This window comes from Hypomesus nipponensis, chromosome 5, assembly GCF_054491055.1.
Source record: "Hypomesus nipponensis isolate SF chromosome 5, ASM5449105v1, whole genome shotgun sequence".
Lineage (NCBI taxonomy): Eukaryota > Metazoa > Chordata > Actinopteri > Osmeriformes > Osmeridae > Hypomesus > Hypomesus nipponensis.
Window position 1 is genome coordinate 4,450,774 of NC_140365.1, and position 16,252 is coordinate 4,467,025.

Sequence of the window (16,252 nt, forward strand, 5' to 3'; positions counted from 1 at the left end):
GTTACGTCAGGGTGAAGTGGATAAGTATGTGAAACTGAAACCGTTTAGAGGCGACGTGAACAGAATCTTTTTATATGCTGTGAAATCAGTCCAAGGACTCAACCATAAAAAAAACAATTTTTTTAAAGACCATAAAGAAGCGTATTGAGAAGTGATCTGATGAGGTTGACATCTTGTCGTGTGTGGGAGAGAAGCAGGGCGGAAGCTGACGGTGCACTCTATTGACTGCAGAGGACAGGGTGTGAAAAAAAAAAAAGGTTCTTCCGTGACTCAGATGCCGCCTAAATTCAATCAAATATCAGACTACGTGGTTATCAGAAAGGCTTTCAGAATTCGGTCACTGTCTATGGATTTGACTCAAATAGTTTAATGTGGGTTGGAAATTAAATCCGGTGTGTTATTTGAATGACTCGGTGTGGTATGCTGTTTTTGAACTCGAAAAGACAGGGATGAGTATATTTTTATTTAGTTGTGGACTGAAACTAAACGGTCGCATCTGGGTGCGTTTTCTTGAATGATATTCTGCTGTTCCCCTCCCATTGTGCATGTATTCTTATTGTGTTATCCTAAGGCAAGTGTTTATATTTGGCAATACCGTTCGCCGCACCACAGCCAACATTCTAGTAGTGTGTTTCCACATATTAGTTGAACCTTTGTTAGGTTTTTGATTTGGCTTTCCAACGCCCATTTCTGTTTTTGAGTTGTGAATTCATTACTATTGGACAGTCTGATGCTCTTTTCCTGACGATTGTACCTACTTGAATGTCGTCAGATGGATTTAAGGCTCCCTCAACTTCCGCCGCCCGCCACATATACAAGGGGATCATTTTGTCTCAAACTCTCATATAATGGACCTGTGTTCCCCTCTGTCATCTGCTATGGATGTCAGTTGCTTGTATGAGGACTGGTGTGATATTTCCGACATTATAAGTGACAGGTAGGTAATTCTGTTTTAGCCATGTGAAGGGAATAAATATCTTGCTCCAGTGGTTGGGTCTGTCTGTATGGGCCTATTACACTTATGGCCTCTCCAAGACTCTCCGGGGATCTTAATTCTTCTCGATTTGACGAATGTTTAATTAATACGATATCTTATGTAGCAGTTTGTCAAAGTACAATTTGTTTTCGAGCTTCAATATGTTGTCTTGTTGGAGAGTTGTGTTACAAGATGGTCAGCATGTGCAACAGAGCCATTTTACATGTGCCTGGGAGCAGCATGGAGGAAGTACTTTTGGACAAGTTTTATCATTTCAGTGCATCGGACAGGTTTGTATAAAGACTACATTTCGCTGTTCCTGAACATAAAATGTAATGTTGCAATGTAAAATTGAGCACATTTCCTCCTTGAGCCAACAGATCTTTTTTTCTTATGACATAAAAAAGGAATTGACGAACGAATTAGAATGTTCATCCTTATGATAATTATATGATTATGAAAATATTTGTTTCACCGAAAAGTATTCTTTCTTTCTTCATTTCAACATGTTGTGTATCAACATGTTTGTCTTAAATAGTGAATACCTGGGTATAGATTTGGATTGCTGTACAAAATGCAGTGATTGCTATATACAATGAAGCTTATTTGATTCCTGATTTTGAAACATGACTGGGGAAGGGTTTTAGACATAATTTAAAAGATATACTAAGTATTAGGATTAATATTATTTGGACAATGAATCTATGTTGTTTGTACCCACACAGCATCAATAACTACAAATGGACAGCATTTTTTTTTTTTTTATCATCGATGCACAACACATCGGTGACTGGACCTTGATTGTGATTGAATGGCCTAAGAAGTTGGAATGTAAAACAAATAAACAACTTTGGTAGATTTTATTAAGACATCAATGTGAAATAGTGTTGGACTTTTAATTAAGCCACACCCACGTTTCCGGTCCAGCAGGGGAATCCCCAAGTGAAGCGTGGTTGCGTTAGCTACTAGCGGCAAAAGCTGTTTGGACGTCTGGTAAAGCTTGTTTACTAATTTATCTGTTTTGAGCTACGCGCAACTGACGGTGGTCAACTACGTAAAGGTAAATAATCAGGAAGTGTGTATTTTGTTAACTTTTTAATCATGGCAATAACACGGAAGTAATGCTTCATGTCTAACTAGCTAGCAAACAGCTGGACGTCGCCAAAACGTCGTGGTTGGCCGTAAACTGTCTGATTCATTTGGATGTATATTTCTACTCTTTACTCAGCTCGGGATTGTTGTTCTTCACCGATTACAACTTAGAGAGGTTGACGGGTATTATGGATGAACCGGTGGGGAATGAATCTATCACCTTTAGCCAGGAGTCTTTCCAGGACCTATGGAACTTAATGTAAGTATAGTATATCTGTGAACATTTGCTAAACGTCTGACCAGACTTGGATTAGAAAAGCTAATTAAATTATATTAGTCCTATGTAAGAAGAACGACCGTACTCCTATGTCGAGGAGCATGACAACAAAGTTATATTTACGTGTTTTAGTGTGTGGATATCTGTTAATGTATTCGCGTATTTCTATGTTAACTATGAACCCACCCCCTCTTCCCTCACTTTCCCTAGGGCTGGCCAACCAGCAGAGACAGAAAATGTAAGTATTAAACGCAGAAAGCTGAATGGTGGGAAACACTCTTAAGGTTCATCAACAAGTCACATTGTATATTGACAAATCAGTGCACCAGATGATGCATTTTTCCCAGCATATGCATTTATACTTGTAAAGAACATTTTGTATTGTTTGTTTTGTGAATAAGGGGTCTTCCCATTCAGAGAATAACTTTTTTTTTTGTATGTGTGTGAGTGCAGTGTTTAATGGGGGGGCCCTTGTTGGATGAGGAGGATCTCTTCGAGGAGCCCACCATGCCGGCCCCCCAGGCCCCCTGCCACTCCTCGGACATGGGCTCCAGCCTCACCTCCACAGTCCCCTCCACCACGGACTATCCCGGCTCCCTCAACTTCAGTCTGAAATTCCAGCAGTCGAGCACAGCAAAGTCAGTGACCTGCACAGTGAGTGTCTTAACGTGCTCCTACACCGTCACCTAGCTAGCCTAGCGTCCACGCATGAACATGAACTGTTGTTCTTAGAAAGCTGTTGCCACCTAATGGATCAGATTAAAGACATGTTTTTCTGATTTATATCGCCTTTTGCAGTGACCCAAATCGCATTCAATTTTAGTTAACAAGCCTTTTTGTCACACAATACCAGGTAATTTTTCTACTTAAGTGTCTTAAATCCCTCATTAGTGTATATATATATATATATATACACTATATATATATATATCCTCATATTGCTGTTTAATTAATAGAAATAGAAACTTTTATGAACAACCACTCATAACGGCATGACTTCAACAAATCACTTCATAAAAAAAGAACGAAAAATAATAACAAAAATCCCTTTCTTAATTGCTCAGATTCATCCATTTAAATTCTGAAACTCCTAGACGAGGAGTTTGTCATCAAGGAGTCCTGTCATGGACATTATTATTACCTTAGATATCACAGATTGTCCAATCCTGTCCAGGCATCCATTGTCTCTGTGCGACGTTGCAGAAAGTCACGAGGAGCCAAGTCTTTGAGATTCTAAAACTACACATATCAACCTGCCATTGACCCAGCTGATTTACCTTTTTCGACTTAAGTTGGCTCCACATATCAGAATACTATAACAATAAATAAAAAGCGTCTACAACTTTCCAATTCTCACCGTGTTGTCTTTAGACATTACGGGGCATGCTGGTCATTTGTGATTTCAGGAAATCTCTTCCAGCAAGGAAGGGGTTAACAGTGCCCCACCCCCTCCCCTTTTCTCAACCAGGCTTGTATACTGAAACTCCTCCTGTGCTGGTTTTAAAACTTGGAAGACCTCTTTTGGTCTTAGTAAGTTAGAGACATGAGGTAATTACATTGATGCACGTGTTAACCTGTTGTCTTCATACTGCTGTAGTGATGGCGCAATAGGGCCAGTAACCTGTTGGCTAACCTCTGTGTTCCTTAGTAACAAGCAGCATCTGGACCTTTTGTACCTACAGCATCTGGAAAAAAACCTTCTATCTTTTCCTACCAGCAGTATTCTTTACATGCTGTAATCTGTGAGAAAATACAAGCTACCATACATCCACCACTATGTAATATTACAAATAAATCCTGTAATATCCTAAATTGAAAACAGAAAACCTTGTAAAACAAACAATATGGCATGATGTTTTCATCATATGAATGTCATCAATAACTTTTGAGTTTAAGGTTTTCAGTCATATTGCTTGAGTTGGGACATGCCCTGGCTTGTCTCTGAACAGGGAGGGGGGAGGGGGTGAGCAGCACAGCAACACAGCAGAGTCTCCTTCCAGAGTTCTTATACCTGTAGTCTTGTAACTAACAGTAGAAAGAAGTTGTCTTTTGTCAGAGGTTTGGCTTTATTTATTTGAGTAATAACTAAGATCTGTTTTACTGAAGGTAAGACATTTAACTTATTATTAAATACATTTTCGCATTAACAGGTTCAGGATAAACTAATCATGGGTCAAGCAGGTTTGGCTGTCAATTCAACATTATTTTGATGACTCATTTTTCTAACTACGGACCTTAAATCTAAATGACCCGGAATTTAAGTTATAGATTATATATAGGGATAAATAGGACAGGCATAGCACAGGGGGGAGTGTTTGACTGTAAATCAAGAGATCCCCGAATAAAAACAAACAAACTTGTTTGTTGCTTTGGATAAAAGTGTCTGATAAATGAATATAATATTATCATTTGGCAAAATGGTATACTACAAATTATAATCACCTTTGATCATTTTTTAAATAATAAACAATATTATAATTATAATTAACCAAAGTTATTATTAATTACTTTTTTTCCTCCTCAGTATTCACCAGAGCTGAACAAACTGTTCTGCCAGCTGGCAAAAACGTGCCCGGTCCAGATGGTGCTGGAGCAGGCCCCTCCTCCGGGCGCCTGGCTGCGCGCTGTCGCCGTGTATAAAAAATCCAAAGATGTGGCGGACGTGGTGCGCCGCTGCCCCCACCATGAGAGGACCACCGAAAATAACGAAGGTACAGAACCAACCAGGTCCCGCCCTGGAGCCACGCCCTGGAACCGCACAACACGCCCCAACCAGTTCACTCTGTTCTGGATGTGTGATCTTTCTCTGTACCGTGAACTGTCGGCCCTGTGCCCTGCAAGTACTGTGTGTGTGTGTGTGCCATGTCTGTTCCTGTGCCCTGCAGGTCCTGCTCCAGCGGGCCACCTTGTCCGTGTGGAAGGGAACAACCAGGCTCGCTACCTGGCAGACAACAACACAGGCAGGCACAGCGTCCTGGTTCCCTACGAGCCTCCACAGGTACTGCCCCACCATCCTACCCTCCTCTCTACCTCCGACATTACTGGCTGCACCCATTATTACTGTCTGCCACCTTCAGTAAACCTGAACTTACTGTAATGACGAGGCTACTGTGAACCTGCTGGTTACCTGCCTTGTGCATGGATACCAAGTGGTGTGTGTGTGTGCGTGACGGTACCTGACAGGTGTGTCCATCCTTCCTGCCTCCCAGGTGGGGTCAGACGTCACCACGGTGCTCTTTAATTACATGTGTAACAGCAGCTGCATGGGGGGAATGAACCGCCGGCCCATCCTCACCATCATCACCTTGGAGACGCAGGAGTGAGTGTTCTGCCCAGGGCTGGGGAGGTAGTGAATTAACGTTTATGAATAAAGCAAGTTAAATTCAAGTCAAGTACATCAAGGCAAAGATGATGACATCATCACACGTGTTTTTTGGGGGATTTCATGGCACCAGTAGCTATAGGAATAGAAGCCTAAAATGAACTCAAAGCTATATCGGTAGCTAACTGTTGCTCCTTGAAACCAAAACGTTAGGAAACAAACCGACTGCTTTCTCTGCTCTCCTGCAGGGGGCAGCTCCTGGGCCGGCGGTCCTTCGAAGTGCGTGTGTGTGCCTGTCCCGGGCGGGACCGCAAGAACGAGGAGGAGAACATGCGCAAGAACGAGGAGAAGAGCAAGCCCACTCCTGGAACTAAACGCAGTACGAGCCTGAGAATATAACTCCCTGAGTCATGCAGTTATTTTTATGATTTTTTTACGTTTGATTCAGTTAGCCAAGGCTTTTATCCAAAGCGCCATCAAATGCTGCAAGGAGAAAGTGCCATTCTAACAGTATTTCTGTGGCCAGAATCGTCTGTGTGTGAGTGATGGATAGTGACCCTTTGAAGTTTGCGTGTGAACTAATACTCTGGATGATTGACAGCTGTGAAGGAGGCGGGTCTTCCTGTTCAGCGACCTGAGGACAGTAAGAAGTCTTGCCCCGGAGGGGAGGAAGAGATCTTCACTCTTCAGGTGAGCAAGAGCTCCTGAACTTTTATTTTAAATTTAGTTTTTCCACCCTGTCCGGCATTTTCAACAGCAGAGGTGTGCCTGTCCCAGGCCATGGTTCACAGTGATCATCTGTGTCCTACAGCTATAAAATACAGTCATCTGTAAACCACAGTATGCTTGTAACGTACAAAATATAGCAAAGTGGTTAGGGTTTTGACTCGGTCTGTGCCTTCCCAGGTTCGGGGAAAGGAAAGGTTTGAGATCTTGAAGAAAATCAACGACGGTCTGGAGCTCAGCGACCTGGTGCCGGCAGCCGACGCTGAAAGATACCGACAGAAACCGTGAGTTCTGAGATTAGTGCGGTTAAAGTAGAAATAAACCGTTTTTCTTTAGAGTTTGACAGGTTTCTCTGCAGGTTTGAAATTATTATCAAATGTATTAGAATTCCTCAGACCCTCTGTAGACCCAAATCATTTTCTGTTGTCTTTCTGTTTCCTTCTCTCATGATCTCACTTCCTGTCAGACCTGCCAAAAGCACCAAAAAGGAAAAAGATGGACCCGGAGTTCCTAAGAAAGGAAAGAGACTTCTTGTGAAGGAGGAGAAGAGCGATTCGGACTGAGAAGTGGATTTTTCAAGGAACACCTTCTCTTCCCACCAGTGCTGCTTTCATTTAAAGGACATTTAATAACAGCAGTTGGATGCTTTAAAATGTGCCATTTCAGTAACACTCCTTTCCCAAAGTTGAAATGGATCTATGTACTCCCTCCTGTCTACTAACATAATATTTTAAACGTGCGCCCTTTAAAAAGAATCTTGATTTCCAAATGAGGAGAGGGGGGAAACATGTTGTGTTAGATCAGGGAGAGACCATATTAGAATGTGTTGATGGCATTTGACAATAATTACTTGAATTATGATCGGGATCATATCTACCTACCCTATCTTTTGTCTTGCCAGAACATTCTTAATTTTCTTGCAGTACTTTCTTACTTTTTTAATACATTTTGATATCTTTAGATGGTTTATAGGCTTTTATTTTTTAAGTCAGATTTGTTTAATTTCCTTTTATCATAGTAGCACGTAGGAAATGTATTTTGTCATTATTTTTATGAAATAAAACAGTGGACTGCCATTGAAAAAAAAACACATTGAAGCTGTAATGAAAATGTGTTATTAAGTAGATTAAAAACTTTGAGGACACAGTTTCTTGCTCGGTATACAGTGGTCATTAAAATCCGTCCCTAAGCAACATCATGCTTGTAATATAGAAAAGCAGTTGCCATATTTCATAGAAATAAAATGTTGCTTCATTGTCATTTCACCACATTACTTCAGTCAGGCAGACTCAAATCAAGCTGGTCAAAATCTCTCAGGTATACTCCATAGATGCTTAATATAGGTCTCACTTATGGCTGTTAAGGCAGGTGAAATGTGGATGATATTTCAGATGTGCTAAGCATATTACTGCCCAGAGATGCGGTTGACCAGTCTGCAACAGAGTCAGTCAAGTTCCTTATCTTCCAGATGAGGGTCTGGGAGACGGTTGTGGTTGATGGCTGTAATAAAATCATGTGGGATTTGAACTGCGACCTGTTGGTTTGCAGTCAAATTGCTCCGACCACTGAGCTCCACCCAGCATCCAATACTATTTACTGGTTACAGCCTCTGAGGTTAGTGGGTCGAGGAGCAGATCGTAATGAGCGTACGGCCGTCCAGCGGCGCAAACAGCGGATACAGCTTCTCCTTAAAGTTGTCCTTAAAAGTGTAAATGTGCGCCCTGTTCTCCACGTTGTAGAAGGAAACCTGCCCCTCGTCGTAGTCCAGGTAGACGCCCACCTTGCGCGGTACGAGCATGAGAGGCAGAGCAGTCTCGGGTTTGGAGCAGGCGTAGAACTGTCTCGTGCTCCTCCACAGCGCCCAGTAGCCCTCAGCGGGGACCATGGGGAAGCGCCCCTGCCTCTTGGCCGAGGCTGTGGTGAGGCCCAGCCTCCAGTAGCCATTGTTGGCCAGGTCGACCTCCCAGTAGTGGCGACCCGAGGAGAGGCCCTCCCAGCCCAGCACGCAGGGCCAGATGTCGAAGCGCTGAGGGCCGAAGGACACCTGTAGGAGAAGGTATAGCTTAGTGGGTAGAGCATTACATTTACATTTAGTCATTCAGCAGACGCTCTTATCCAAAGCGACTTACAGTAAGTACAGGGACATTCCTCCCGAGGCAAGTAGGGTGAAGTGCCTTGCCCAAGGACACAATGTAATTTTGCATGGGGAATCGATCCGGCAACCTACTGATTACTAGCCCAACTCCCTCACCGCTCAGCCATCTGACTCCCTATTTCACTGTAGATCAAGCTTCAAATCACCCCCCGCATACTATACATCGCTTTGGATAAAACATCTGCTAAAAGAATGTATTACCTCGGCTGGGGTCAGGGACTCCTGCACCTTCTTATGGTCGTCGGAGAGCAGCAGCCAGGGGTGGCTGGTCTGGGGGTCCAGAGTTATGTCAACTAGAGAGAACAGGAGGAGGGAGAGCAGGATGGTGCCACAGTTTTTCTGAGGATCTCTGGGCCCTGATCACGGTGGAGGGATAAACGTTGATGGACAAAGGAGGTAATTACCTGAAGCACTGCAGATCCACTCCCAGACTGAAAAAAAAACATACATCAACTTTAAAAAATCTACATCTATTTAAAACAACAAAAATAAATGAGAGAAAATTATAATGAGAATGTTATGTTATGGCGAATGCGGATAAAATATTACCTGAGTTTGGGATGTACTTTGGTGTTTCTGTGAGGTCAGAAAACAATCATTCAGAATTTGCTACATGAAATGATGCGGAACATCACGGTACTAACAGGCCATGGGGACTCAAAGTTACCTGTTTTCCAGGTGCGTTGTTTGGTGGCAAGCCAAAGCTGGGCCACCGTCCCCTGGAGGACGAGAACGACGGCATGTATCAGAAGAGGCACAGAGAGTGAGTAAGACAGAGGGCAGGGTCGAGGGTGTGGGTTATCTCAATGGTGAAGAGTGTGTGTTATATTGTTATATTGTATGTGGTATCTGCTCCGCCAACTCTGTGATTGGGTGACCTTATCACTGGTTATACAAGCACTGTCTGGTTCCCTATTCCTGTGAGTGCAAACGTTGGATGAGGATAGCATCAGTTGGTGGAAAAGCCCCGTTGTATACTGATGAAGAAAGCCAAAGGGGCGTGAAAGGCCAGACACGGAGCGATAGACAGACAGAAACAAGATACACTGGGCGAGAGTCAGGGTGGGTTTGTGTTTGAGGGTGTGTGTGTGTGAGGGGGGCGTGTGTGTGTGTTTGAGGGTGTGTGTGTGTGAGGGGGGCGTGTGTGTGTGTTTGAGGGTGTGTGTGTGTGAGGGGGGCGTGTGTGTGTGTTTGAGGGTGTGTGTGTGTGAGGGGGGCATGTGTGTGTTTGAGGGTGTGTGTGTGTGAGGGGGGCGTGTGTGTTTGAGGGTGTGTGTGTGTGAGGGGGGCGTGTGTGTGTGTTTGAGCGCGTGTATGAGGGTGGGAGTATGTGACTCACCGCATCGGCCTTCAGGAGAGACCAGGTGATGAACTCCAGGAAGGGGAGGAGTCTCCCTACCTTTTTCTTCTTGAGCTCCACCTGTCTCAGCATCTGGACCACCTCATCCCTCATCAGGCCACATCTCTACACACACACACACACACACACATGCACACCAGGGCTCACAGTTAGGCTACAGGTGCTGCACAGACACACACACGCACACGCGCACTCAAACACTCGCAGTAATCAGCTACGTGCACTGACCAATACACACACACACAGACACACCTCTGTCAAAGACTGTAGCTCCTTGGCCCATTCCATGATCCTCATCTCTGCTTCCTCAGAGTCTTCTTGGTCCTGGGGTTCTTCCCTCTTCTGTTGCCAGTCAGTCTGGTGGATCATTCAGCAAAAGACTGCGTCATTACCTGCACATAAATCCCTACAGACAGTATAGAGTCGAGTCTCCACATCTCTGAAGAGGAAAATGATAAGAGTACATGACACTGGTGAAAACCTCCACTCCTCCACCATCTGTCTGCTTGTCATCTGAGAGACCCACCGTGTCGATGTCCACTGTCTTCAGCTCCTTGGCCCACTGGAGGATGAGCTTTTGGCAATGCTCCAGACTTTGCTCTCTCTGGTCGGCCATCTTGCTGGCACCCTGCCGTGAATGCTGCCCATCCTGAGTATAGCAACACACCCTTAAAGTCTCCCAGTGCACATACCAACCATAACTAGTCTCCCTGGCAAAGACGACTAAACAACAACAAAGCTACCTGTGGCCTTATCGAGCATTGTTAGCAAAGATAAGTGTGATCTCAGGAGCAAAGGTTGACGTTCTGATTTTAAATCTGTTTTTGAATGTTCCATCTACTTTCCACAACAACCACAATTTATTTACACTTACGTTACATTTTATCCGTTGAACTTGTATTCAAACTGTATCAAATTGTATTTAGCGACTTAAAGTAACCACATCTCAGCTACCAAACAGAGTAGTACTCCTGTAACCTCATCAGATCTCAGAGAGCAGGAGCTCAGTGTTCAGGACCCACCTTGCACACCTGCTCCACCTGCTCTCTCCACTGGCTAAGGAACCTCACACAGTCCTGCAGTCTGCGCAGGTCCTTCAAATCCTGGGCAAAAACAAAACGTGGATTATAATCTCCTTTAGTTGATCAACCCATTCTGTTGGATAATATGAAGGTGATATCTCCCTGCCTGCTGTCTATCTTTGGTCTGGGTTAAACATCTGTCTAGCCTAGTTTTGGTCTGGAGGTAGAGATGATGTGTAGCTTGCAGTACCTTTGGTCTGGAGGTAAAGCTGCTCTTGGTGGGCGCAGAGCTGTGCTGTGTCACCTCCTCCTCGGGTAGAGTCCAGCGCACGGCCCCGAGAGAGCTGCTCTGAGCTGCACTCTCAAAATGTACTCCAAGATTAGACTCTACACACACACAGACAGACAATACATACACATTGTCTTCACACGGGGTACATTTGACAGCTGTATGCGACTACACAATCCTTGTGACTCCGTGAGTAAGTCTGAATGCCTATACAGATCAACAAATGAATAATAAACTAACAATGATCACTTACTGGCCTTCTTGTCCTTCAGAATGCTTTTCATTTTGAAGACTTTATGCTGTTAAAGGAGAGAGGCAGCGGCTGTTAATAAAGATTTCCCACCAATGAATTGATTTCCTAGACTGTCTCAATGAGTGACCCATGCTAAATGATTATCCAATTCAAAATAAACACATGAATAATTCACTATTATTAACTTTATATTAACAACAGTAATTGACTTAGACATCATAAAAGCCTTACCTAGCAGGGTTATGAGAGAGGCTTGTGCTCCGTAACAGAGGCAGTACTGAGGACCATGAGCACAAGGAGCAGGGAGACCTGATGCAGCCTGACACTCACCATCGTAGACCTTGAGCCCTGCTGGTTGCCTCCCATTAGGTCGTAGTGACGCTGGCTCCTTTATGATCAACATGACTCTGGCGCCAAGAGAGACCAATGCTCTTTTACAGCCTTTTATGATCTTATGAGTCAGGTGGCTGAGCGGTTAGGGAATCGGGCTAGGAATCAGAAGGGTGCCAGATCAATTCCCGGCCGTGCCCAATTGGGCAAGGCACTTCACCCTACTTGCCTCGGGGGAATGTGCCTGTACTTACTGTAAGTCGCACGGGTTAAGAGTGTCTACCAAATGTAAACCCAGTGAAGATGTACTATGGTTTATAAAAGAGTTGGAAATGATTTGTTTTTCTTCTTCTCTTCAGAACAGTACGGTTCTGGGGTCATCATTTAAAAAAAACATCTCCACTGACAAGTTGTTTTTTAGCTGAGGTAGTGTACAACATTAGATAGACATGGATTTTCTCCATAATTACACAAGGGTCTTACACCATATTGAACAGTCTATTAGATGAACTGGTGAGACAAATAACATCAAAACTGTAGAAAACATCAACACTTTATAACACACAGAGGGGTCTATGACAAACCCCTTGACAGTAATAACAGTGATAGGTTAGAGGGAACTCCTATTAATTGCGTTGTGTTTGGACAGATTACATGTTACCCAGTGCCCTTCATTACATATTAATGTCAGAATAATATTATCTTTAAGAGATGAATCATCTGTTATCACTTTGGATTGGATTTCCTCTTAGAAACATGTTATGTATCGTAACCACTAGGGAGCAGTGATGACTAAGGGTTACCAGTGAATAAATCGGGCACTTAACAATATATTTACGATTTTATCTTGTTTATTTGTTTTACCTTCATTTAAACAGTGATGCATTCAGAAACGGAGATTACTTTGCTGTATAAGTTTACATTCATGATAGATTTTTTTGGTTGTTGCTAAGTTTATAGTCATGATTGTAAGACTCTACACACAGGTAAAGTCCGAACCGTCCAGTTCAGAATTCGCCTCAGATGTTGGGAGTGGACTTCCACTGGGAACCTATTTTCCACACGCACTGCCTGACGGTCCACATACCTGCGTGGCCCCCATCTACTGTAACAGCTGAAGAGCCAATGTCATGAGTCATGTTCCGCAAATGTACTCAACGCCCTTTTCATTTCTAAAGCTATTATTCACACAGCAACTATGCCTATTGTTAACAACACCACCGGACATAAAAGGCAATGCGAGTTGAAGCGATAATGAAACATGATTAAATAAACCGCCCAGTTCTGCTCTGTATGAATAAGATAGCCCTACTAAAACAGTATCCTTTTGGTTTCACATTTCCCTTATTCACTCATATTGGGTTGAATTACATTTTCATCATTTGACACTTTTATGGTGGTCATGCTAAACTACTGTAACGTGAGGTTAAGATAAGGCCGATCATATGATCTATGGAACATCACTAGGAGATGGTCTGACAGCCCTGTGAGCGACAGCTACTTTGTGGTTCAGACTGTCCAATCAGTAGAGGTAGAACGGAGGTACGACCTTCACGCCTCTTTTCATTGGCCAGGAAGGAAAGCTAAGGATGCATTCTATTCATACATACACGTAATATGTCTGCGCTCAGATGAATGAATGGCCACTACAAGGAGACATTTAAGGGCAAACTGTTATTGATAACAAAAGCTTAAACTGACAAGTACAGATTTATTTTTTTAAGGCGTTGTTAAATTTCTATGCGTTGCTGTACAAGTGCATGATGCAATTTATCTTCGCTGACTCCATCATCTGTCAGGACGTTGGGAACAAACTGGACTGAGGATTTCTCACCGACGAGACACATTCATTATTTCAAAACCACCAAATCCCGTGGAGTATGGATTTTGTTTTTGGGGGAGTGGCGGCCTGCGGGGCCTGTGTATTTACAAATCCTCTTGAGGTGGTGAAAACCCGCATGCAGCTACAAGGAGAACTGAAGAGCAGGGGGTCATATCAAATCTACTATCGCAATGTCTTCCACGCTTTTTACACTATCGGCAAAGTAGACGGACTTGCTGGTTTACAAAAGGGCTTAGTCCCTGGACTCGTATACCAATTTTTCATGAACGGTGTGAGACTCGGCTCGTATGCTCTCATCGAGTCCTCCGGTTACAGCCACACGGATGGACGCGTCAGCGCAGCCAAGACCACCGTCGCGGGGGCCGTGGCTGGCGTGGCGGGCGCGGTGATGGCGAGTCCCATATATTTGGTAAGTATTAGCGATTTGAATAAGTTGCATTTGAAGGATTGAGTTTTATTGATATTTTACTCTGAGCTGAATAATAACGTTAACTGAACCCTCATTGTCGTTCTTTTACTTCCATTTTAAGGTGAAGACTCACCTTCAGAGTCAGTCCACCTCATCTATAGCGGTCGGACATCAACATAAGCACCAGGTGGACGATGTCGCACACAAGAACGGCATTCTTTGTCAAGCGTCATGTTCCACCGAAACTAAAATCAGTTACTTGTTCTTTCGTCACGCTATCCCAGGGGATGATTCAAGCGCTGGCAGCCATCCACAAGCAGCATGGCATTCTGGGACTGTGGAGGGGCTCTAGTGCAGCGATACCACGGGTCAGCGTTGGCTCGGCGGCTCAACTGTCCACATTCTCTACCTCCAAAGAGTTTGTCACAGATTTACAGGTTAGTGTGTGCTGCTGTTTTTGTTGAAACTCAAGAAGGGGAGGGTAATGTGAACAGGCCAACGTGACAAGATCTGTTACGTTGGCTCATTGGGACACCTTTTATAAAACTTAAAAATAAAAACTGTTGGGTGTTAGCTGAAGGAAGGAGCGAAACGGATGAAGGGGAAAGTGCTTCCAGGGTTGCAACACAAGGGAGTACTCAGCAGAAACAGGACACCCCACACCCCTCCTCACCCAATCACGTGGAGGTGACATAACTTTGTGCGCTGAAAAGAGTCCTGGGAAGCTGAATAAAAAGGGTCTTTGTTGGAACACCACAATTATTATGCTAATTCTTACCACTGGCTAGTCAAACGAATGCCTGCTGTTAGCAATGGGAAAACACAACATGTCCTCTAAGCACAGTGCTTTTTTTTTTTTTTTTTAGATATTTCCAGAAGACAGCTGGCTGGTGGCTCTGACTGCTGGTCTGATCAGCAGTGTAGTGGTGGTGTTGGCCATGACACCCTTCGACGTGGTCAGCACTCGGCTCTACAACCAGCCAGTGGACCACCTGGGCAAGGTGAGTGTCTACAGAAGGCCCTGAATATTCCTTTATTAGGATTCTTTCCTTTCGCTCTCATCTTGCTCTGATCCACACAGCACAAAGTATAGCTCAGTGGTATGGCACTTGACGCTATCAAGAGGTCATAGGTTCACATCCCTCCTGTATGTTTGCTATGGGAAAGAGTGTCTGCTAAATGAACACATTATTATAAAACACAGATAAAGAAGCATGGAAAGTGAGCACAACCTGGGCCAGGGGGGTCCTCATCATGTAAGTCCTGAACTGTGCCTCTCCAGACCAACAAACATAATCTGCCTTTCAGGGAGAGCTTTATCGGGGGTTCGGAGACTGCTTCTCGCAGACGCTGAGGAAGGAGGGTCCGACGGGGCTCTACAAAGGCCTGGGGGCCTCGTACTTCCGCCTGGGGCCACACACCATCCTGTCTCTGCTGCTCTGGAACGAACTACGCAAGCTCTACCAGAACCACAGATAGCCCAGGACACGAGAGGCTGTCAGTTGTAAAAAAAAATAATAGGTAACTCCGATCCCGAGTGACATGTTCAAACATCCTCTCATTTAATGAATGTAGTCCTGAAGGTAGAAAGGGAAAGAGTTATAGGAAGATATGTGAGGGAAGGACTTGCTTCATGCACTCGATTTGAATAACTATTCAGCTGCCAGCAACAAAGTATGTACCAAAATGATACTGAACACTTGAATCCCATGGCTATGTTTCAATAGGTCTGATGTGAGACACAGGAAAGAGGTATACGGAAATATCAATCAAATCAATATTGTGTGGTTTATTTTAGATGAGGCAAGACGGATTATCTTGAAACCGACTGTATTTCTATCACAAACCATTTTGACTTATATCATGTACTGTTAGTGCACATCATTGTCTGTTGTACATTCCAAACAGTTCTCCACATTTACGCACTTATAATTTATGTTTTATTTAGTTATTGTAGGAGCCATGGATTGATTTATTGTGAATTAGGGTTATTTTCGCAAAATGGTATAACTTAAGCAGCTGTAAATTCTACTGTTTATAGCAGTTTGTGGTCATTCTTGCCACTTGCCTTACTGTCAAAATGACTGTGTTTTTGTGTTAGTGCCATGGATTGTCAAAAATAAAATAGGTGTACTTATTTGTGACAATACTGGCAGTAATAAAGTTTCTATTGAGAGATCATTGGTAGGACTGATAAT

At 43.7% G+C, this 16,252-nt stretch overlaps 3 protein-coding genes across 4 annotated transcripts; 2 read left to right on the forward strand and 1 right to left on the reverse strand.

Moving 5' to 3' along the window:
• The first annotated feature begins 1,885 nt into the window (after positions 1 to 1,885).
• Positions 1,886 to 7,485, forward strand: tp53 (tumor protein p53). Its single transcript, XM_084697423.1, has 11 exons — positions 1,886 to 2,036; positions 2,205 to 2,327; positions 2,556 to 2,583; positions 2,799 to 2,999; positions 4,870 to 5,056; positions 5,231 to 5,343; positions 5,555 to 5,664; positions 5,916 to 6,046; positions 6,269 to 6,357; positions 6,574 to 6,677; positions 6,860 to 7,485. Exons 2-11 carry the CDS (start codon positions 2,257 to 2,259, stop codon positions 6,954 to 6,956), a joined length of 1,131 nt encoding a protein of 376 aa, XP_084553549.1. The 5' UTR covers positions 1,886 to 2,036; positions 2,205 to 2,256; the 3' UTR covers positions 6,957 to 7,485.
• On the reverse strand, positions 7,350 to 14,490 carry LOC146287937 (butyrophilin subfamily 1 member A1). 2 transcript variants are annotated; one of them, XM_084697421.1, is made up of 12 exons: positions 14,188 to 14,490; positions 11,473 to 11,879; positions 11,181 to 11,317; positions 10,931 to 11,011; positions 10,435 to 10,557; positions 10,161 to 10,265; positions 9,888 to 10,013; positions 9,216 to 9,267; positions 9,098 to 9,124; positions 8,953 to 8,979; positions 8,750 to 8,841; positions 7,350 to 8,437 (listed from the first exon to the last, which is right to left on the reverse strand). In XM_084697421.1, the coding sequence occupies exons 2-12, from the start codon at positions 11,501 to 11,503 to the stop codon at positions 8,009 to 8,011; spliced, it is 1,230 nt and encodes a 409-aa protein (XP_084553547.1). In that variant the 5' UTR covers positions 11,504 to 11,879; positions 14,188 to 14,490; the 3' UTR covers positions 7,350 to 8,008. The 2 variants fall into 2 exon arrangements, with proteins under 2 accessions (XP_084553547.1, XP_084553546.1); XM_084697420.1 differs by having other exon boundaries at positions 11,473 to 11,960.
• On the forward strand, positions 13,371 to 16,232 carry slc25a35 (solute carrier family 25 member 35). Its single transcript, XM_084697429.1, has 5 exons — positions 13,371 to 14,054; positions 14,176 to 14,241; positions 14,339 to 14,491; positions 14,921 to 15,055; positions 15,363 to 16,232. Exons 1-5 carry the CDS (start codon positions 13,683 to 13,685, stop codon positions 15,531 to 15,533), a joined length of 897 nt encoding a protein of 298 aa, XP_084553555.1. The 5' UTR covers positions 13,371 to 13,682; the 3' UTR covers positions 15,534 to 16,232.
• Positions 16,233 to 16,252: the final 20 nt, after the last annotated feature.

Excerpts from the sequence above, each read along its gene's own strand:
- tp53 (XM_084697423.1), top strand. The coding sequence starts at position 2,257 with ATGGATGAACCGGTGGGGAATGAATCTATCACCTTTAGCCAGGAGTCT. Across the intron at positions 5,057-5,230 it reads GACCACCGAAAATAACGAAG|GTCCTGCTCCAGCGGGCCAC; the intron begins GTACAGAACCAA and ends TGTGCCCTGCAG. Across the intron at positions 6,678-6,859 it reads GAAAGATACCGACAGAAACC|ACCTGCCAAAAGCACCAAAA; the intron begins GTGAGTTCTGAG and ends ACTTCCTGTCAG.
- LOC146287937 (XM_084697421.1), bottom strand. The coding sequence starts at position 11,503 with ATGAAAAGCATTCTGAAGGACAAGAAGGCCA. Across the intron at positions 11,012-11,180 it reads GCTTTACCTCCAGACCAAAG|GATTTGAAGGACCTGCGCAG; the intron begins GTACTGCAAGCT and ends GTTTTTGCCCAG. Across the intron at positions 10,558-10,930 it reads AGGTGGAGCAGGTGTGCAAG|GATGGGCAGCATTCACGGCA; the intron begins GTGGGTCCTGAA and ends TGCTATACTCAG.
- slc25a35 (XM_084697429.1), top strand. The coding sequence starts at position 13,683 with ATGGATTTTGTTTTTGGGGGAGTGGCGGCCTGCGGGGCCTGTGTATTT. Across the intron at positions 14,055-14,175 it reads TGGCGAGTCCCATATATTTG|GTGAAGACTCACCTTCAGAG; the intron begins GTAAGTATTAGC and ends TTCCATTTTAAG. Across the intron at positions 14,492-14,920 it reads AGTTTGTCACAGATTTACAG|ATATTTCCAGAAGACAGCTG; the intron begins GTTAGTGTGTGC and ends TTTTTTTTTTAG.